The 23,517-nt window shown below is 35.5% G+C and overlaps 1 protein-coding gene across 22 annotated transcripts in view; it reads left to right on the top strand.

The window, feature by feature from the left end:
• Positions 1 to 18,417, top strand: part of LOC139135682 (ELKS/Rab6-interacting/CAST family member 1-like) — a 48,991-nt gene extending 30,574 nt beyond the window's left edge. For 7 of the 22 annotated variants that reach the window (XM_070703299.1, XM_070703298.1, XM_070703292.1 and 4 more), the window contains 8 exons: positions 81 to 277; positions 756 to 779; positions 1,431 to 1,566; positions 3,786 to 3,917; positions 4,839 to 4,999; positions 6,001 to 6,154; positions 7,314 to 7,394; positions 14,351 to 14,579. In XM_070703299.1, coding sequence (XP_070559400.1) covers positions 81 to 277; positions 756 to 779; positions 1,431 to 1,566; positions 3,786 to 3,917; positions 4,839 to 4,999; positions 6,001 to 6,154; positions 7,314 to 7,394; positions 14,351 to 14,398 — 933 coding nt within the window. In that variant the 3' untranslated portion in view covers positions 14,399 to 14,579. Of the gene's footprint in view, positions 1 to 80; positions 278 to 755; positions 780 to 1,430; positions 1,567 to 3,785; positions 3,918 to 4,838; positions 5,000 to 6,000; positions 6,155 to 7,313; positions 7,395 to 8,597; positions 8,616 to 12,166; positions 12,231 to 14,350 lie in introns of all 22 variants that reach the window. The other 15 variants (XM_070703302.1, XM_070703296.1, XM_070703293.1 and 12 more) reach the window with 7 other exon arrangements.
• The last annotated feature ends 5,100 nt before the right edge of the window (positions 18,418 to 23,517 follow it).

Genomic DNA, 23,517 nt, shown 5'->3' with positions numbered 1-23,517 from the left:
TTGGCCAATTTATTTATACCGAGAAACAAAGTAAAACCGGTGCACTTTTAATTTGATTTTTTCCTGGGTGGCAATTTCAGTTGAAGGAAGAAAGAGAGAGAGAAAGTGGGAAAGACTCAGATTTGGCTCAGAAGATTGTGGATTTGGAAGACCAGGTGGAACACTTCAGGGAACAAGTGAGTAAGTCACAGCTGGAAGTGGATAGGTTGTTGGACATCCTCAAACACATGGAGGAAGAGAAGAACAACAAGGATCAACAGATTGCAGAGCTGGAAGGGTGAGTTTTGTTCTCTACCTGGAAATTCTGATCCAATCACTGCAATGCTCCTTTGTTATATCCAAAAGATCTGAGACAGCTGGTGATACACAAACAAGATCACAGTGTCTGTTATGTCTGTCCTGTGATTCCTAGATCACACCATCTGTAGATCCACTCTGAACTACAACAGTCACCATCAGCACCAAGTTCAGTAATATTTCCAAAGTCATCAAGTCACGGTTTAAACTATCACCATTCTATTTCATGTCTCCTTCCATCAATTAACCTATGACTTTTTCTTCACGTCAGAATTAATGAAAGCTCTGTATATTCTGCACCTTAATTCACTCAACTCTATTAAGTGTTTTTCTTTCCCAATATTGTCACTGTGGTGAGTCATAGTTCAGGCCCCTTGGGGCTGTGCACAATATGCTCACTCGCACTCATTTCCCATAATTAATGAACTAACTTCTATTAATTAAAATGCTTACTGTAGCAAACTTAAAGGAGACTTGCAAGGGTGAGTGGTTTCTTCTCTCTGTCTGACCTTTGAACCTTGACCCTTACTTTGCTATCCATCCTACTGTAGTGGCTGTTAACCTTTCAGATGTAGTGAGATTAGTATATAAAGAGCAATTTTCCCACCATGCATTTGTGTATTATGTTTTTGTAGAATGTTTATATTGTATGTTTGTTTTACAAAAATTAATGGTAACTTTGTTCCCAAAGAGAGACACAATACAGCATTTACAAAGCGTATTTGATTTGCAATCCTCGAAAGATAGACATTCTGCAAAATTATAAAAGTAAATTGTAAGATCATCTGTAAATTCAGAAGATCCTTAAATTGTATTTAATAGGTATAGTTAATCAAAAGCTGGTCAGTCAAAAGGAGAAAAAATTAAATTGCACGTTATTAACCCTAAGTCAGGAATCCATTTTATCTGTTTTATTTCATTGACATAGACTGACATAGACCAAAATAGAAGCCATGTGTTGATCTCTATTTAAGTAAAAAGAAAGAAGAAAAATCATAATATTTTTGCAAAGTGAAAGCTATTCTGCATTTGACAATTTACAGATTACCTTTAATGAACAGTGGTATGATGATGAACTCAATTGTATTTGGATATCTTCCATATTAATTATGTGTTTACTCTGACACTGACAGGCAACTGAAAGATGTCAACAAGAGGCTAGCAACACTGAAGCGAGAGCAGGCCACTCAGAAGAAGAAAAATGCCCAATTGTTGGAAGCAGCCAGAAAGCGGGAAGGTGATCTTAGCGATGATTCTCAGCAATTACAGGTAATATACCAGAAAATACATGATAAGGCCAAAAAAAAAAAAAAAAGTTTCTGGTCAGCGCGTGCGTCACTTGAACAACAGCGCGTCACCCTTTTTTTTCCTAGTTTGAGGCCGGCGGCTGTGGCAAACTACATACTGATTACTATAACACCAAACCAAAACGGCTGAAAGAGAAAGAAAATTCTTTGGGGCACATGATCAGTGACTGCATGAACAGTTTAAATGTTACTATATTGATAAACTACAAAACTCAGTGTTATCCCCAGGCCATAGCGGTCCCGCTACGCTTTCGCCTCCCCCCCCCCCCCCCCCCCTACGCTTTGATTCTCCCCGCTACGCTTTAAAATATTCCCGCCATCCTTTAGTTCACACGCTCTGCGTAGCTACCAGCTGATGCCTGCATTGTCTACACATAAGCGCTCACTGCAACTTTTAACCTGGTGAAAGAGTGGAAGGTGTGAAGTATGGTATGCATCAGATAAGTTGTCCGGAAGTGTTGAGAGGAACGTTAAAACAATAGAAGAATCGGCTGGGTTGTTCACAAATTTTCATTCCAGAACGACTATTACGACCAACAAAGACAGTATACATCGCGGACAAGTGTTCACAGAGGTAGGCGGTGTAGCACTAGCAGGGCCTTTGATCACATTCCCATGCTTTGATCAACGAAATGGACCGCAAAAGAAACAAGAGTTGACTGGTGAGGTTGATTATGATTGTACAACGATGAGTTTTGTCTGAGTACGATCGCGATCGAGTTCACATTGCATAAATTTCAATATGGCGGCGGCCATGTTGGTCGACAGGTTCATAACGTGTTGACATTGATCCTGGCGTCGCGTGTGGTTCCACTCTGACACGTTCTCTGAAAGATTTTACACCTGATTTTCGAGGGATTCTAGTCGTACTTAGTTCATGTCTTGTGATCATCTTGGTGGTATTTTTAAAATCAAGAATCGAACGACGATGTTCAGTGGAAGTAGAAGTTATGCGGGGAGGGGGGGGGGGGGGCGCTGGTTGAAATCTATCTGGTATTACTCTTGTAAAAGTAATGTAATGGCCAGATTTGAATGTGCAAATACTGTCAATGCACCCCAGAATATGGCTGCCAGTGTACAGCTTGAATACAGTTACTTTTTTTGGCAGTTATGTTTGTCGTTCAAAAATGATATAAAATTCAATTGCATTTGAATTGTGTAAAGCTTAAACTTGTGAATTTTCCTCTTTGTTGGCAAGTTTTGACAATTTATTAGCAATATATATATTAATGAAACTCCAATCAGACGAACCATTTCTTGCTCTCAAAGTTTCGATCTGATCTTCTGTTTAATTGCAATTGTAATTACAATACTGTGATGATTTATTTAAGTGTAATAAAGAGTTTCCATGATGTTCAAACTGCACACTTTTGTGTTACCATTGCATTTTGTTGTGAGTGTACATGTATGTGTGGATGCATGTGCAAGCTTACATCCATATGCAAATATAAATTAATGATATGCAAATGATTATGCAAATTAGCCGCTAAGCTTTGGCGCTTTAACTGACCCTGCTCCCTCCCTTGAGGAGGAGAAAAAAAAAAAAAAAAAAAAAAAAAAAAAAGCCGCGTCGCCGCACCATTTTTAAAGAAAGGCCTGACCAGAAACATTTCTTTTTTGTTTTTTGGCCTAACCAACAACATGCATTTTATAAATTTGGTATATACCAGAAAAATTTGTAAAAAATTTAAACTAAGATAAGTTTATATTATAAATGTTGTTGTATTATACATGTAGTATTATAAATGTTGTTGTATTATACATGTAGCTATTATCAGCTTTGTGAAATGCCACACTTGAGTGTTAGTGATGCAAGAGATCATATCTATAGAAGCAGGGTCTCACAGAACTATAAAACAGAGAAAGATATGAAAGGAGCCTGTTGGTGAGCAAAAAAAATTGCATGGCCTTTCACTACCTCTTCCCAGTGTCAGACACAGGGAAACTGGTGAATATCGATGTTGTATTCTGGAAATTGCCAAACAGGACTTCTGCTGGTAGTGATGCAGAAATTTTGCATGAATTGATGTTTTGATCGTAAAATGTGTAATATGTATAAATGAATTTGAGTGAAATAATGGCTGCATGAATCTGTAGCAATAGTGTGGGAACTGTTGCATAACAGTATGGTGGATGAAACGAAGCGTATTTTTATATTTTATACTTCAACTGTGTTTTCAGGCAACTCTCAATCAGAAAGATGAAAGAATTGAGGAGTTGGAAGAGGCATTGAAGGAAAGTGTTAGCATTACTGCCGAGAGAGAAATGGTGCTAGCTCAACAACAAGCCAAACTCTCAGCTGTTGAGAAACAGGTAACCTCATCACCAGTATAGATGTGGCAAAGGCAGAATATTCGTTGAAGGTTGAATGTTACGATTGGCCGCTTGTTTGGATTGTAGTACTTCACCAGTGATTACTTTTCTGTTGCCACACACAGTTGCTGTTTTCCCTGTGTTTGTTCACACTTGTGTCCCAGACAGTCAGTTAGCAGAATATTCACAGCTTGTTTTGAAAATTTATTTGAACTGAACCTGGTCTCTGAATGCCCATGTTTTGCATCAAAACCAAGAACCTCCCATGTAGTTTCTGCACAGTTAAAGCCCAATGATCTGTGTCTCTTCACAAAACTTTAATTATTCTACATGTATATCCAAATTAATGTTATGTAATTTTATCATACTCCAAGTTGATGCTTGGTATTACTCTTGTAAAGTAATGTAATGGCTAAATTTGAATGAACAAATACTGTCAAATGTACCCTAGAATATGGCTGCCAATATACAGCTTGAATACAGTTTCTGTTTTGGGCAGCTATATAATAAAAGTATAGCGGCTCTGATGGGATCACTGTTAAAGTGGCAGGTAGAATATGACTGTCCGATGTTTTCATTTGACTCCCAGGTCTGTAGGGTGGAGATGTCAACAAGGAAACTGTCCATATTACTTTATATGTAATTTGGAGACAGTGGCAATAATATTTGGTGATATATTTTCAAAGAAAAAAAAGGAATTAAAACACAGATCCTGGGGTTGTAATATTAATGAGCATTTATGATTTCAATGGTAACTATATAGACATGCTAGTGATCATACATCATAAAAATTATCTTCAGTTATGTATTACAGTTATGTAAAGCTAGTGCTACTATCATGATATGATTCAGTTTACAATATGGTAATCGCAAACCAGTCTTCCATTTTCAAATTATTGGTTTTATGTGGTTTACTTTCAGTTGGAAGAAACAATCAAAGAGAGAGACAATCTAAAGAAGCAGCTTTCAGCCACCAGTGGTAAGCTGGCGGACATCACCATGGCCTTGAAAGACAAAGAGGCCAAGATGCAAGCTATGCAAGTAGAAAAGAGAAAACAGCTAGCAGAAGTGTTGGAAATGAAGTAAGTCATCAAACTGTTGAGGCAGTGCCATTGTTCAGACCTTGTTTGAAATGTCTGAGTCGTAATTACATATGACACTCACACGAACAGCATGTACAGTGACTGCAGTATCTGTCTGTGTGTCATGTTTACATATAAAAAATGAAATCTGTAATCTTCCCAGAGAGAAATTCTACTAGTGTGTTTGTGAGTGTATCAACTTTCTTCTTGAAACTGTAAATTTTGAATTGACTGTCCTACATTCAAGTACCAAAGCTTCGGACATTATATTTTGCTTGACCTAAATGTCTAGAATATGGTGACTTTGTTTTAAACATGGAATTTCTTGTAGAGATAGAAAAGGTTCTGTTTCTCTTCCTTGCTAGCATCAATCTAGACGTGTCAGCCCTTTTTCATTTTCACCTTAAAAATCATGATTAGAAAAAATGGCAGTGCTCTACACATGGCTGACAAATTTTCTAGGATATCGTTGACACTCTGTTCATTTCTGAACTGTTACAGTAAATATATCTTCATCGTCTTGCTTCATGCCACATTTATCGATGTATGTAAACATTGCTATACGGTTTTTGTGTTAGCATTTGGATTGTGTCAGCTCAAAAAGAACAAAAATTAAATAGGAAGGTCCTTCTGTTTTGCTGGAAACATTGTATGAGAAGCAAACATACAATTTTTTGCCATACTGTATCCTTATTTGACATTATGATCTATTTCCAAGAAGTACAGGTGACTCAGTGAAGGTTGCATTGTGAAGGTGCAATGTCAGAATTGAGTAAATACACATAGATCACATGGGCTGTTAATGGATATTTATAATTCTTCATTACTGTATGATCCTTCACAAATATTGACTGACAGAATTCAAAATGTTAATTAACTTCATACAAGGTACTAACAAAGTTATATTTCCTGAACTAATGAATCGTTACACTGCTGACCAAAGTGCATGCTTATTGATGAAGCCCTGATTTTATAATGACATTTTTCTGTGGTTGCCACAGGCAAGAAGCTCTACAGGCAGCCATATGTGAGAAAGATGCCAACATTGCCTTAATAGAAATGAGCTCCAAGTCACTGAAGAATGCAAGGACAGAGGAAGAAGTTAGGAAACTTAAAAAAGAAAAAGATGAGCTGGTTAGACAACTCAAACAGCAGGTGAGTTGTCTGTGCATTTCTGGCATACCAGTAACATTTCAAATTACTTAAACAAAAGAAATGGCATTCAGCTTAGAACATCATCAAATTTGTTAGAATTGAATGTAAGACATAGAGGATCAATATTGTAGGAAAGAATAATAGTGGATATGAAGCAAAATGCTGCAAATTATTGTTGAATGTAATTTATGTTGATCGGGATGAAAATTACAGAATTCCGGAATCATTTTGTTTTTCCAAAGGGAATTATACTTCACAATTATCAGACTGAATTTTTTTGAAAGTGTGCTCAATTTTTTACAAACTTTCAGATTTTCCAAAATTTCCACTTTATTTGACAAGTCCTCTCCAACACCCATCAATAGTTTAAATATTGATGAGTACTTCTGAAGGACCAAAAGTATGCAAGCTATTGGTAGCTGTTTTTTTGGACTGAATTTCTCATTTGTTTTTTGAGATGTCACAGGCTCATACAGTCTTTCCAGAAATTTAAAGGATTAATTTAACCCTTTTCCTGCCAAGTCCATATTTCACCACCAGGTCAAGATGGTTAAAATTAATGAAACACAACATATTCCATATGGTGTATTTTAACATAATACTGTACATTTGAAAGCTGTTGAAAACATAAATACTGTAAACTTGATTTTTTTGGATTAAAGATGCTACAACAGAACAAGCCAAGTGGGTGAAAATACGTCATGTTTTGGCACAATACCACTTTTTACTGACTTGGCTGATTGGGAAGTGATACTGTCTGGCAGGAAAAGGGTTAAACATGTTACAAACATACAAGTGATATATGCTGATCTCTCTTATTGTAAGACTGAAATATTCATGAATGAAATTTGATTAATGATCAGTCTGTAGTCATTGTGTATTCCCAGAAGAAGTTAAATACCCCAAAGTATGTCTCCAGTGTCCAACATATTGCAATAGCAATTTCTGAACATGTTGTGCTTTGTCAAAGAACACTACAAAATATTCTGTCAATTTTAAAAAGAATCAATCAATCATTCTGTGATGCATGTTCAGTGTACAACTCATGAAATTCGGCCTGTACATCAATAGCATGGGAATTTATGGAAAGTCGATGCTAGAAAGGTAGAATTGATGCTGCTAATCAATATTTTCATTGCCTGTATTTTGTTTGTTTCAGACTGAGAGACGTATGAAACTAATGCAACAAGGGAGCGCCAATGGAGAGCATAACGAGGTACAAAGTCCTTCTCCAGACCAGGTCTCTAGTGCTCTTTCCTTCATTACTTATTTCTCCTTCACTTTATTAACACTCCTTCATCTATCCATCTTAGCATCCCATTCTGTCGGATTCTCTTCTCTTACACAGTAATTTGCACATTAGCGTCTAAAACACTCATCATTTCTTTCTAGAGTCTTTGTAGATCAGAGTCTTTTCAAATCTCTCTATCTCAACACCTCTGTCTTTAGTGTAACTTGATATTGATAGTACTAGGGAAATGTGACCTGGTTTGTTTCTGTGCATTACCATACACTGATAATGCTCCTTTCACAAATGTAGAGATGTAAATAACACAAACTTATCATTACAGTGGCAGCTGTCACTTCCAAAGTACAGTTCGTCGTGTTCTGTGTCTTGTTAGGAGATTTTCTTTTCTTGATTGTACTGTTGTGAGTTTTGTTGGTATGTGATGTAGGAAGTCGATACCCCAAGTAAAGTAAATTGTGTCACCTATAGTTTTATAAAAACATTATAACTTAGTTTAATACACCAGGCAATTCACTCTTCTTTTTTAACACTGACAAACCCTCTGTCACATACATGTAGCACCAAGCACACGTGGTTTGCAGAAATAACGCCACCAGTTAAATTAAAGTGGCACGCATGAAACACATATTACTCTGCTAAAGACTTTTAATGCATGTACATCTTAGCTTTGCAATTTTTCAAGTGATGGCTGAAGCCACAGGGAGTGACTGTGCTAGGAAACCAAACATCATACGCTATCACATAATACGAAACCATCTACCTTTACTGTCGTACTTATGATGTACCCTATTGCCAGAGTGCTCTTTTCAGCAATCTCAGTATTTTTCCTCCATAAAATGCATTTGAAATTGTCTGTTGTATCGTTTATGTCCACATGTTCTGTGCCAATACTGTATGGTTTGAGGGAATACATCTTTCCAACAACCCACTCACTGTCAATGCCCACACAGATGTTAAAAGTGTCCTAGCAGCATGTCACTCATGTGTTTCAACTCCTAGACGTCCATAAAACACGTGCTCTCCCCTCTCATTTCACTGTCTTGCTATAGTGGGCAGATTTATCAGCAATACACCCTGAGGTCTTGTAAGACTGCCATCACTACTAACCAGTGTACATGTAACATTCTGTACTTTGGTGATGTAACTTGCATTCTTCTGTTATTATTTCATGGCATTTCTTTGCAAACATTGTAGGACGTTAGAGATCACAAGGTACATCTCTGTCCTGATATTTTATGTTGCATGTTATTTCCATCCTGTCTTGAAATGCATATAAACTGACCACAAGTCATCTTGGCACCAGCGTTTCACATAACCTGCTTTACCATTCATAACAAGCTGTTTACTTCATGTAATCTTTATTATCATAACACGTGTCTCACCCTGGGTAAATGGACAATGTTTATACATAACACATAACTTAAACATTAGCTGTAAGCCATTGAATTTTCTCAGTAATACCAGAGCAATAAGTGTAGACTAGTGTGATCTGTATGAGAGAAGCAAGGCATTTATTTATAAATAATTCTTGGTGCAGGTAGCTATTTAAAAAAAGGTGGGAAGATTTTGCCAGCATCATGATATTTTTTCTATTGCACTTCAACTGATAAGCTCATTCACTTGTCAAACTCATAAATCTGATATTAAGATTTGATATTTCTTGGTTCTTTAATTTGTTTTGTTTTGTTTCCTGAATAAGCAGAGAACATGCGTGTTTATTGCATATCTCAGCACAGAGAAACAATGAAATAATTATGATAAAACACAAATCTCAAGTTTGATTAATTAAAGTGGAATGAAGAGAAGTAGGCAGTATTTTTCACAGAGGAATTATTTTTTTCTTACCATACCATTGTTCAGTTCTTACGATACTGCAAAATTTTTTTTTAAATCTCATGCTTGAAGCAAATCCATGCATATATGACTTAATTTTTTTTGCTAACTGTATGTTTGATATCACGTTATGACCATGTAGGGAGTTGATCAAACTAAAAGGTGTTTTACATTGCATTCTGTTCCATTGTAAGTTAATTTCACTGGTAACCAGTTCTGGGCAACAATGAAATATCATCTTAACCAAAAACAAACAGTTTTGAAGCTCCATTGTCAATGACTTTACATTTTCAGGTTAATTCAATGTATGTGGTTGAGCTGCAATACAAAGTCCTGTATGTTTTGATGAAATTGTTTTTGAAATCATACAAAACTAACTGTTAGGCTCAATCTTATATAGAATATTGGACCACTGTGATTTGCAAACTGAGGCTTTGCATTCCAAATCCCATATGCTATATTCCAAAACAGTAGCCATTTTACCCCAAATTATCATTTGTTACCTAAACTTGAAGTAAAACTCACATTTTCTGGAATTAAATCCCTACTAAAACAAGAAAGAATATCATCAGTCTTTGAGATTGGAGCTTTGAAACTCTATGTTTTACTTTTGTGATATATGTTTTCTCATTCTCATCATCACAATTACCGTGTACTAACAATCCATGGAGCACAAACCCTGGATATTGTCAAATGTTTTATGAGTGTACTGTCATTGTTGAATGTAAAAGTGCAGCCTACAGTTTTTATCTCCCCTCTATTTTACCTTAAGTGGTAAATGGACCAGAGCTGAAATAATATTTGAAAATGTATTTGGACAAAGGTGCTGATATTTGGGATGTAAGCAGGAATGTTGCAGTCCTGGCTTTTTTCACAAAATCTGAGTACTTCTGTGTACATTTGATTATTTCCGTCACAATGATGCATTTCATATATAGGCAGATCCATCTGAAGTACATTTTAGAGGAACAACCTGATTTGAAGTCTCTGTCATGTGTCTGTCTCATTCATACTTCACCAGTGGCCATTGGAAACGATTATTTCAATCATATCTTCTAAGAGTGGGTCCATTATTGATTGATGCAATTTCAATCCAATCGATGGGAAGTGCAATGCATCAGTGAATCTGATCTCAGGATCCAAGAAAATGTCATCCATGTAGCACTGAAATGAAATCAGCAATTTGCTGGTAAAAAATGTAGTATTTTTTCTCCTGTAAGATTTGTGCCAGGAAACCCACTACCAGACACATCATTTCAATCCTGTTTATTTCAGTATTTATGTATGGCCTCTGGCAAAAATATACAAACTGTAAAGCTTGAATACAGATCAAACAAAATAATGTCTACCATATCAGCTTTGTTTTGAATACCATTGACAAAATATTTAATTTGATTAACATTCATGCTCAAAATATATATCATGAACGGATATGAAAAAAGAACATTGCTTTTCCAATACATAATTTGCTCACAATGATGTGAAAGCACAAAATACATTATTGTGTTCAATATGAAAGATAACATGTATGGAGAGACAGTACAACATCATGCAAGATTTGGAAATATAGCAAGATATGATGTATGATATGGACAGATAATACAGAAATGTATCATGCACATCATCCTTAATTGTAATTTGAATCATGACCAATCATCTCATTTCATCTAGGATGATGAATGTTTTACAAAATCTCACACATCTCTGTTACAGGAGTACAAATTGTGTTTCATGATGGACATATTTTGTTTATTTCATTTCCTGTGGAACAAAGTACTCTTCCTCATATTGCATCTTAATTTTTTATACAGAGTTCCAAAGACTGCAATTTTGTGACTAATTTGTATTTATGTAACGATTTACTGGTCTGCATTTTGACACTATGTAGCAATTAACTCATAGGCAATTCCTTCCTGAGGTCCAGCATATAGATCAGAGTTTGCATGTCCTCGTATAATTTTGTGTCAAGTTCTCTACATTTCATCTGTGCAATGCTTTGTCCAAAATGTGTTCAAGCAGAACACAAAAACAATGTTATTCCATGTCTACCAACAGGAAGATTTGTATGCACATGTTGCATAGGCTTAACTGCATCCGATGGTTGTTAAAAAACCAGAAAATTCACAATATCAAAAGTGTTCTTCATATGTTTTGCCATACATGTTTTCACTTCAGGCCATCACCTTGTACATGCTACATCCTCTCTCATAGAATATCCCCAGTCTTGTCATAAAGAGACCATCAAAAAATCTGAAAAACTAGGAAGTACTTGCACAGAACTGAAAGACAATCATTTTGATAATTCTTGATGGCTACTCGTCTTGTTAGCATTCTCATCAATTTCAGAGGAAAAACTCAAGTAAAATGTAGCAGCAATGAAACCTACTAGGAGCCTGTACAATACATGTGTATATTCTCTCACCAAATTAATTCTCAAAATTTTCCTCTCCTTTCTGATGTCTGAGAAGGGAAATGACACAAGTATGTGTGGATGGGCATTGACATATAGCAAAGAGAAAGCAGAAAAAACGGGGTATAAAAAATGACTCCCTTGATATTTACCATCCGTGTGATTTTAAAACCCCCAGTGGACTGTATTTGTTCACACATTTGAATATTTGTCCACTGAAGCCTTTCAGTCTGATATTACAGGATGAACAAATTCCATGAAAGCAGCTTTCATGGACTTTCTTGTATGTGTAAAGCCAGCTTTCCAAAGGCAATAAGTCCAAATGTCATACTTCAATACAGTAGCATTCAATGGTCCTGCATCATGACGGTGTTCCAATAGACATTGGCTTTCACACACAGGAATCAACAATGTCTTCTGGCATAAAAGGAAGCCATGAAAAATCTCCATTTCTGCTCTTGGTGATCACTGTTGTCGTGGTAACTCATTGTTTCTTCATCTCTTTGTCATCATTACACAGGATGAAGAAGAAGGGATCTGGGCTTGAAGGGATGTAATAGGCAATAAAGTCATGCTTGCATTGGGTAAATTGCTTTCTCTGTCTTTGCATGTTATCACTGTCTTCCAATATGTTCTCCACATGATGGTAAACTACTATTTTTCCCTATGTGCCAACAACCTCACCAGTGAAAAGTTTGACTCTAGAGGGCGCTATGCTCTACATTTCAGCATGCATCTGACGCTTCAAGATTTGAAGTGAAAGTTTGGACAGACATGAACACATCATCAGTGTCTTTGAAATTGGCTTGATGCTGAATTGCTTGTACCAAATCTGAGTGAATACAACATATATACCTGTAGTTGCATGACTTAATTGATCATTTACAAGACACTGTGCATATCTGTTTGCTCACATTGTAACAGTCAATTCCTGTACAGAATACACGGCAGAAATTTTAAGTTTCATCAAGTTACTGGTCCAGATAGACCTGTCATTTCTTTGTTATTCATCTTGCACATTCAGAACCTCCATCTCAACGCAATACTGATGTGCCCATGTACTTTTGTATTGATTATGTCATATGTGTTGATGTGTGTAACGTTTTAGTTTCAGCTCGTGGTTTTACACAGAGTTTATTTTATGTCAAATGATCCAACATTTACAAGTATCAATATTAAACATAAAAAGATACTCACTTTTTTGTATCTTTTGTACTAATATTGTAATCCTGCTCCTTTGGTTTTTTTTATGTAGTGTACATTGTGATTGTGATAGTTTATGTGTTTACTGATAATAATTGTTTTCTAACCAAAACCTGACACCCTAATAATACATGAACGTAATGTAAATAGGCATGTGCAGTGTTTTTGTCAAGGTTGATGAGATGATAAATGTTACAGGGCTCCCTGGACATTGCACTAGAGTATATGTTGGTGATCTGGTGAAGTTACATTCTTTGGAAAACAAATTTTACTGTACATCATGACTCACGCTGCCCAACCTTGGCAAAAGCATTGTTCATGGCCACTGTGGAAAGACCTATTACTTATCAAGTATTTATTTACACACCATAAAGTAACAAACAGTTTATGGACATCATGTGGTAACACAATTATTCCCTGTAAAAGCGATGTATGTATAAGTACTCACAAGCACATACTCATGTACACACACTTGAGCCTATAGATGTAAGATATACTATGAAATCAAGAATCGTTTGAGCCTATAGATGTAAGATATACTATGAAATCAAGAATCGTTTGTGGCTTGGCAAATGATTCGATGAAGACTAAATCCAGTTGAAAGTATGTCTCCGTCATCCATGTGAAAACTGACATTAACAAGATTTTCATTGAACGAATTAATGTCAAAGATATCACATATGTCAAAATAATGAAAAAGCTCTGAATGATTAATATCTCTTTCACACTATTCTTACATCTATAAACCAAATGATACAAACTTAAAAACATGTAATGCATGCATGTATATTTTTTTATTATACAAATACAACGTATACAAGTGGAGTATGTATAGCAGATATTTACAGAATCATACCATACTTACCCATTAGTATCTAAAAATAGTTTTTGTATTGTGATAAAGTTGAATTGTACTAACAGTGAACTCTTCCCACAAATGTACAGTTTTACGTTTAATCCTCTTAACTCAATTCTCACGTCCTCAGTACAATGTAATGTGTCATGTCATCTTGTATTGTTGTACTGTCTGTTCACCATTACGCATTCCACCATAGAGACCCTGGAGTGAGATTCACTCATGATCTATGATAGTCTCTTCATTTACATGTAACAGTGTTTCTTTATGCCAGTATTATGAATCAGTTCACTGCAGTTTCAAATAAGTGTCTTCAAAGAGATCACATTTGACAAACGTCTTGTGAATCGGTTAGAACTTCAGTGAGAATTTACCAGTACCTACTTGGTGCTTTTTAATTATATAACAGCTGAAAAATTCATTCAAAACTTTTCATGTTTAAGGGTACCAACAGATTTGCTTATCTTGTCTGTATCTATTCAAATTTCCATAAAAAAATTCCAAGATGAGAATAAGCTTTTTTCGCTAATTAAAAAAAAAATACTGCCCAGTGTAAACCATACTGAAATAGCACAATACATTTATCTTGCCTAACATTTTCACAGTTTTAATTTATTTTTTCATAACACTGTTTTGTACCTACAGGAAATGGAAATGCTATTTAATATTGCTCTGGATTCTGCAGTTAGGTGAAAAGAGGAAAACGTAGAAAAAAGAAAAGCAGACAGATGGAAGGACATGATGGCTCCCTTTCACCAAATGTATCCATGGTCTGTAACGCTGGAGGTAATCAGAGTTATCTACTGGCATCACTGTTTAGATTGGCTGGAACAGAATTTGTAAATGAAGAGGGGACAAACGTGATGTGTTTGAAATTTTGAGCAGACCATATTTGCCTATTCAGAATGCTGCAGGACTTTTTATAAACTCCCCCTTGATGCATGTGAAATGGCATTTATGTCTCACTTGTTTTCTAGATGTAGTTTAAAACTTCCACCATTGTATAGAGCAGAATGTCTTTGTTGGGTAGCATTCATTATTGACTGTTGAACTGCCTCCATATCAGTGTATTTAGAGACAACCTCCGTGCTAAAATCACTTTTGATTTGTGTTAGGTAGTAAAGAATGATGTCTCACATTCTGTGCAAATAACTGCAATATATCCTGCCTACTGAGTGAATTCCCCTCTTTGGGAAGGGCATTGATATCAAGGTGTCAGACCACAGATGATCTGAGTAACAAGTGAATTTCAGGACGGTGGGTCATCCCCAATTAGCACACAATATTATCATTCCATGTTTTAGTGGACATCTGATACATGTACATGTAAATTGGGAAAAATTTCTTTTTAGACTGAACGTTTGAACATGATACATGAAATTCTGAAAGACTCATCACCTCAGCTAATCTGTAATCCTTTCGTATTTTGCTGTCAAAGACAATCACTGAAATCGTCGAGTTCTATGTTGTTATAAGATTTTGACACCCTAAAAACACGATACTTCCCTACCGTCAGTGATTGCACACAAGCTATTGTCTTTCTTGTATTAAAGCAGTTACATCCTTTGGAATTTTTTTAGAATGTTGATTCTTAAAATTCAGAGTTACAAGCTTTGTGTCACTTCATGACAGGGTTAACTAAAACGCTTCACAGAAATACTTAGGTAATTACCAGGAAAGTATTTGCAAAATTCTCACAAAGGTAACCCTAGCAAACTGCTTGTGCAGATAGTCGCACACCAGAAAATTTTTCTTTAAAAGGCAATCCTTGAAATTTTCACCACCGTTTTTGGTTAGAAAGAAGGAAATTGTATGTGTTGCTATAATTCACCAGTTACTAGTATGTAAATGTCAGAGATAGAAGACCAAGTTAATTATCCAGTACGCAGTACAGAAGGTAGTGTTTCAGCAGTTGAGCTTGCCAATGTTTCTCATAGAGGGCAGTGTCCGTCAAAGTGTTCTATCCTGGCAAATCTTGTAGAGGGCAATGTTTTTATTATGATGTTCACAGCAAGTTTTTACATGTAGGAACCATAAGGATTCAGGAATTTCTAAAAGCTAAAATGAATGTTCAGTGAAGGTCTCGAGTGACATCTGCTTGTTTACATTTTTATGTCAAATTTTCCAGTATGTGCCTATTTTGAGGTCGCACAAATTAATGGATATTTAGACTAGGTTCCACTGTAGACCCTAGTCTCATCATAGGAGCTATGATTCTGCCTGTGCAATTATTAGTGTGTAGTTATAAATTTAAAAAAATATGGTTAAAACATTGAATTCCAGTAATGTTATAATTGATGGAATGTGCCTGTCAATGGTTATAGTCTAAACAACATTAAGTGGTGTCAATGGATTGAGACGTGTGTAAGGAAATGAAGGAAATTCATTGGTGTATCTGTCCCGGGCTATGTGAGACTCAGTATAATTTGTCCTCCTGAAGCCATGTGAAATCTCACCCTTCACTGTGATTACAGTGAAAAAAGTAAGTGGTTTGATGAACTTGTTTTGGTGTGTGCTCTGAACATACTGGCACAGCATTGATTTTTGTATAGTAGATGTAGACTGAACAAAATTACCTGCAAATTAATGTCACTCAATCTGTTCATCCCATTTCCCTATAAACAGGTCCACATTTACCATTGATAACAATGGGTTTGGGACTAAACCATGTTGGAGAAGGGATTAAAGCACCTATGTTTGTAGTTGCCAGTCAATGGTTTTCTACTAAGTACTAGTATGGTTCAAAAAACCCTAGTGCCAGTGACATGTCTCTTTTACCATATATGGATGTATGTGTTGTACATTTGCAATGACTGAGCAAGTTTAACCCTTTCACCACAGTGGTTTTGCCCAAATCCACTGTTACAATGGTGATTTTGGACCTGTTTACGGGGAATTGAGTTTAACAGATGTCAGAATTGTAGAGTCTCCCCAGTTGAAGGAGTGAGTAAGAGTTTAATTTCAACAGTCAAAGCCAGACTTCAATTGAAAATGAATTGACAACCTGTTTGTGTAGCCTGCGTTGACATACCACAGTCAGGACAGGAAGACTGGAATGGAAATCATCAATCCAAGCCTCAAAGGATTGCAAAACAAAGCTACTGTACATATCTGCTCTAGATACTTATGAAAAGTGTAGCATAGATGTTGATAAGCCAGTAGTGACAGTTGTAGATTAACAAAATAAAAACCCAATCACACACAACAATCAGTGTTTACACATTTTAATGTGATTATTGTATACTTTGTAGTTATGTCCATAGATAAGAAAATATCTAAATGCTACCAAGAAAAAAAAGAATTTAAAAAAACTACAGATTTTTTAAATTGTTTAAGATAATTTTTTCTCACAAGACTTCAGCAATACATTCACTAAATGCCATTAACAAATTATCTTAGACTTGTAAGAATATGAAAGCTCATTGTTATAACTTGCCATTGTATTTAATTTACAGTTATATTTGCAGAAGTATGTTGCTGTAGCGTTCATAATTTTTTTCCCCTAAATTATTATTGGTCACAGTGAACATGCTCATCTAAGTTTGAATTTTGATTGAAACAATGGTGCAAATACATAGAGTGCCTATAAACGTCCTAATATTATCCTTGTAAGGACCCAATACTTAGGCACAAGTGGAATACTTTGTGATTCAGATAGATATTTAAACAAAGTTTTGTTTTATTTGTCCTTAATTTAAAAGTTTATATGTACTTATGTTAATAAATTCTGTCCTGCCACCAATTGACAAACAACTGCTGTATTGGTCTCATCCAGCATCATGATCCAGTGTTCATACCAACATAGAAAAATTTAATTCACTTTACCATTCAATAACAGACAATAAAATTTTTTTTTTTACTTTTTGATTCAACTTCACTCTGCCAATAGCCTAAAAGTGGATAGGGTTCTGTCTAATGCAAGCCAGTCTGCCAACTCAGAAGTTAATTCAAAACTTTGTACGGTGTTGCTGTACGTTGTCACCAAGAAGACCATAGAGTTGTCTATTATCAATGACACCCTTGGTGCTTTCAAAAATTTGAGACAAACTAGTTGCACGATGTGGTAAACATTTATGAATTAAATGAATGGCCGTGATGCACCAAGGACAATTCTTTGGTTGTAACAACATATTATTAACTCTCAGAAAGTGCAATTACCACGATTGATATCTTCTGAAATATAACAGTGGGAGAGTTGACAAGGTTTAAAATCAATAATTTACTATGATTTAATACATAAAATTTACATGTGCTTTTAACAAAAATGAGTTTGCAAAATTATGCCTAAGTAGTGAATTTTAATGCTATTTACTTTTATTGAACACAACTCACATTGGTAAAATAATAATCTATATTATGAATGTTACTTTATATTTCTGTTGGGTAGTGTTCGTTTCAGAAAGTGGGATAGGTAGATTACAAAAACATCTCCATGATTTCAGAGTTGTTAAACTTGGCCATACAGATATCATTGATGTGGACCATGCGTTTTGTTTTTGTGACCATTTTTCCTCGCACCATCATCAATTTGAGTTTTTGTATATTTTGTATCCTACAATGTTGTTCGGTAAAATTTTTGCATATTTCGCCCCGCATTAAAATGTTCACTTTCAAAGATCTCCAGGGGGTTTGTTATGAAGTATATTCCTCTCTTTTTCTGTATTTTTTTCTGTTTTGAAATAAACTTTATGAGACTGAACCTGCATACTGCATACCATCACTTTATGAAATTTTGATTTCAGCTTATGCTTATTTGAGTGAGTGTATGTTTTTGTGTGTATATGTGAAAAATATTCCTCAAGTATAGAGAAGATCCCTGACAACAACATGTACATGTTATTTGTTGTCACAGTTGATTCTAAGACAGTGCGCCCTCTTGAGGACACACTCTGAGTGTCACCGGTGGATGTCATAACCAATAACCGGTGTGGCTCTAATACTTCATCACCTACTGCTAATATAATTATCATGTATCACTGTGTCTGTATACTATCGAGTGGTAAAAATCATCATCAGTCGAGAAGCAGGATACAAGGGACAGACAGCCAAGCTGTTCTTGTTGAAAATTACTCCGCTTTTCTTTGTCTGACAGGCCGAGGAGAGCGGACAGTGTTTCCTCATTCCTCTTCATAGCTGGCGCGGGCAGCTGGGAAGAAACGGCCCAATGAGCAAGCGTGGAGTGTAGTATATATTCGGGGGTTTGCCGAGGGGTAAGGGAAAGCTATGTTCAGACATGGCAATGGGAAATTTTGTAGTTGGGAGAGGGCAGTGCAGTGGAGGGTTTTATGGTGGAAAGAGGGGAAGCTGAGAGATTTCCTGATGGGGGAAATTGATAGCAAATTATTGAAACTGTAGAGGGAAGGCAAGTATGAAAAGCTACCATTTCCCATCAAAATATTAGTTTGGTTCAAAATACATATGTAAAACAACTAGGGAGAAAATGTCTTGAAATCGGCTGAGTATTGATTTTGAGAGCTGAATGAATAGTTATTAGTAAGATGCAGTCCGTTGCTTTGTTTTGCTCTCTCTCTCTCTCTCTCTCTCTCTCTCTCTCTCTCTCTCCAAATACCCTGAAAAACGAAATTCGCATGGCAAACACCACAAACATAGGAAACACTTAGAAGTTGCAATTAAGTATCATAATTGAAAAAAATGATCTTCTTGAAGTAATGTGATTGTCGGATTATTGGCGAAGGCATCAACATGTAAATATTATCAATCAATAAATACTGCACTGGCATCTCAGCGGCTTTCAGAAGACGTCTTGGCCGAAAAGGGCCCATCCATTCGCAAGTTACCGAGGAAAATCTACGTGACACGTCTATTCTTTTTCTTATCTATACAAAGGGTATAACAAACTTAGGTGAGGCTGTAGACTTGCTGCAAGTCTGTGAGCATATTGATTTATCAAAAAAGAATAAATTTGAAGGACTAAACTTCAACAGACTGTCGCACTAAGTGGTAGGCTGTTTTGTATATCGTGGGGTGAACGCCTTGGCCTAAAGTAACTCAGCTGCCGAGAAAAGCCAGGCGACTGGGGGGACAGTATAGTGAGGGTGCATTCCCTGAAATTGTTTTTGTGTACAAAATTGTTTTTGTGTACTATTAAGATATAAATAATACAAAGTGAATTGCCGTTTGGGATCTGTGCTCACGTGTAATAGTTGTCGGTAAGTCTTTTGGGGAACGCCGTCAGAAGATTGTGTGAGAACAGTTTTAGAATAGCGCTTACCAAAATACGACCCCGTCCCCGAATTTTAGAAATAAAGACCTTGCCAATATTGACGGATTATGGGCCGCGGAAAGGGACGTGTAGGGTTTGTTGATTCACAATTGTATCCCGGATAACTTTAGAAACCGCTCTAAACTTTTTCATACCCAATCAGAATCTTATGTCGTCAAGTGCAATACTGAGTAAAGGACTGCAGGTCTTATTGTCCCATAATTGTACTGAATACAGTTCAGTGTTGCACTCCTTGAATCCCTTGTAGAAATACCGAGTATTCAACTTCTCAACGCGGGCTTGTACGTGTATCATGACCAATATCACTATTGACAACTGAAAATTAGTCCGTACCAGAATTGTGTTGGCATTCATTTGTAATTTGCATTTCAACACACGCTTCTGGAAGATGAAGAAGATACGAAAATGTGCATGTTTTATGGATAAAACTGATGAAGACATGAATGAAAAGTTTCTGCTATTTTTCCATAAAGTTTAAAGCAAGACTAAGAATGAATTTGTAATTTGCGAACCGCGATAGATTTATCGAGATCTAATGTTTTAATGATTAGTCAATGTCACAGTCCCTCTATCCCATAGAGGGACTGTGTTCAATGCCCTTCGTGCTGGAGACTTCAGTCAGTCTTGTAGAGATATAAGTCTTCTTACTTGTTGACTGCATCAGTCGTTTCTGAAACCATGCAGCATTCCTCTTCCTGACCATGATACAAACACCTGATTGTTGATTTCAGACGGTAGCGGCATCACAGTCCACCGCCATTTTACAGACCAGCTCCGAATTATGAACCCAAAGTAAGGCAACATTTCCTGTACCAATCTAAATAGTCCAGTCAATCTACGAGATTTTGGCACCTTACCCACCACAAATTGCAACAGAATTTTTTTCTTCAGAATGCATTTTAATGAGGTACCCAGAACAACATATTAAAAGTTTACTCGAATCCACCTTGGGGAAATATGTCTAATTTGCATAAATCAAATATGGCGGCCAACCATCCGACAAAATAATATAATTGGCTATATATCACATATTAAACAAGCTATTTCAGTGATTTCAAAGTCTGAAACTAGTTATTTGGCTCAGGGAATCATTTTGGAGGTATAATGTTTCATATAGGCACCTCATTAATTTGCATAATTCCAATATGGCGGCCAACATTCCTACAAAAGACATTTTTGGTCATATACCACGTATTAAACAAGCTATTTCAGTGATTTTAAAGTTAAAAGTATATTTCTTAGGCATGGACAATCAATTTTCGAGATGCTATGATTTACATAAGTAGTTTTTTAATTTGCATAAATCCAATATGGTGGCCAACATACCTACAAAAGACATTTTCTGTCATATACCATGTATTAACCCTTTTGGCGCTAAAGTATGTTTTTGTCAACTTATAAATTATACCACAGTCAATTTTTCTGCTTTTGCAAAAATTTTGATAAAAATATGTAGCTGCTGAAAAATGATATCCATTTGGTCCAAACTTATGAAAAAACCGTAAAAAGTTCACAGAAATTGGTAAAATATTGCATTAAAATGTTGGTGTAAAAAATTACAGCAGTCAGAAATGTTCACAGAAATAGGTAAAATATTGCATTAAAATTTTGGTGTAAAAATTACAGCAAAGGGTTAAACAAGCTATTTCTGTGATTTCAAAGTTAAAAGTATATTTCTTTGGCGTGGACAAATGATTTTTGAGGTGCAATGATTTGCGTTGGCACTTCGTTTATTTGCATAAATCCAATACAAAAGAAATTTTCTGTCATAAAATGTATTGAACAATCTATTTCAGCCATTTTGAAGTCTAATTATATTTCTTGAGCATGAAGAGATACCTTTTGTGGTTCAATGTTTTTAAAAGACAATGTCATGATTTTCAGAAATTAAATATGGCTGCCAAATTAATGCCCAATTAGCTTCTAATATAAGTAAGGTTATGGTAGAGTTTTTAGGAATAAGAATATCAAGAAAAAATGTCAACAGGGCACTGCACCTAACGCACTGTATTTTGCTCAAAATATATTTTTGCAAATATTCTTCCAATTTTTATTAATCTGTTAACCCAAGATTAAAAATTGGTTAGGTTCACCTTTTAGCTTGGCAAGCAGTCGTAAGTTGCATGATATAGAAGGGTTAATTTATGCAAATGTATGCAAATCACCCGAATTCCTGCTTCCCTTTTTCAAGATTTCCAAAGAATATGACTCTGTTCTAGCTGGGTCATATTCTGAAATTTTCACATTATGTTTTTAAATGCTATATAACAAAACAACTATTTTGTTTTGCATTAAAATTCTTACATTTTAAATAAGATGCATTTTTATTTTGCTAACCGTGATTTTAAGCACTTTTTTGCGTGTCAGTCATTCAGCCCATGCCATTTTAGAATGAGCATATACTCTTGTTTCAAGTAAAATATTACATTTCACAAAATAGTTTCTATGGGTTTCCTTGTCATCTTAGATGAGAAATATTCCTTCGAAAAAAAGTGTGTCGGCAACGTGCAGCTCCACCTTAAGTCCATGAAAATTTATTTTTAAAAATATGGAAATATACTGTAAAGTTACTTACAATAACGATCCATTAAGAATAAAAGTTTATTTTAATAGGTGTCTGTGATACCTGAATTCGTTAAAATACCCCATAAATATATTGTATTTTTAAAAGAATGTTAAAGCAAATTTGGTAGACTTACATGTATGACTTCCGAACGGATTAAAATACGTATATGTTGATGTGCGTTTACTAGTGAGATGTAAGAAAGTCATGCAATTTTAATTATTTGTGATTTATCTAAATATGACAACCGTTAATGATTGTTAGTCATCTAATAATAATCTATTTCGGAATATAACATTGGATTCATCTGTGTACGGCATTATTTGTGATTTTATAGGTGCTTTATACTCTACAGTGTTAAAACATGTAATCTTTAATGTTTACTGTTTTAAAAAAGTAGTGGACAAAATCTTTAGTTTCTTATTTAAACTGAACCCCTTCCTTATGGACGAGTGCATCTTTGGTACGTCCCCCTGGACGATAGGCAAGAAGTCATCACATGTAAGAGCAAAAATACAATAAACACAACAAAGATAATAAAAACGTCAAAAAAAAATACTGTGACCAAAAATAACACATACCACAATACAGACAAATTAAAACTTAGCGCTGATGCAAACAATATCAGACTTTTAAAAACTTGATCGACACACAAACTCACAAAAATTGAAAATTGTTAAAGTTATTCAAACAACTCATTAGCCCAACAGAATCCAACTGTTACACGATACAAACAATGCCATGTACATCTGGAAAAATGACACTTGGAAAAATGACTCAAGAGATGTACTTCTTTGTATTGTGTAATAGTGTTGGATTCTTTGTTTGGACTAATTGTAAGTCTTTGCTAAAGCATACAGTTTTCAAATTTGTTTGAGTTTGTGTGTCCATAAAGTTTTTATGAATCTGACATTGTTTGCAATAGTGCTAAGTTTCAATTTGTGTGTATTATGGCATTTTTTATTTTGGTCATATCATTTTTTCTGTTTTTTAGCTTCGTTTTGT

This window comes from Ptychodera flava, chromosome 6 (genome assembly GCF_041260155.1).
Source record: "Ptychodera flava strain L36383 chromosome 6, AS_Pfla_20210202, whole genome shotgun sequence".
In the NCBI taxonomy this organism is placed as follows: domain Eukaryota; kingdom Metazoa; phylum Hemichordata; class Enteropneusta; family Ptychoderidae; genus Ptychodera; species Ptychodera flava.
Note: the sequence above shows the minus strand (reverse complement) of the source record. Positions and strands in the feature narration are given on the sequence as shown.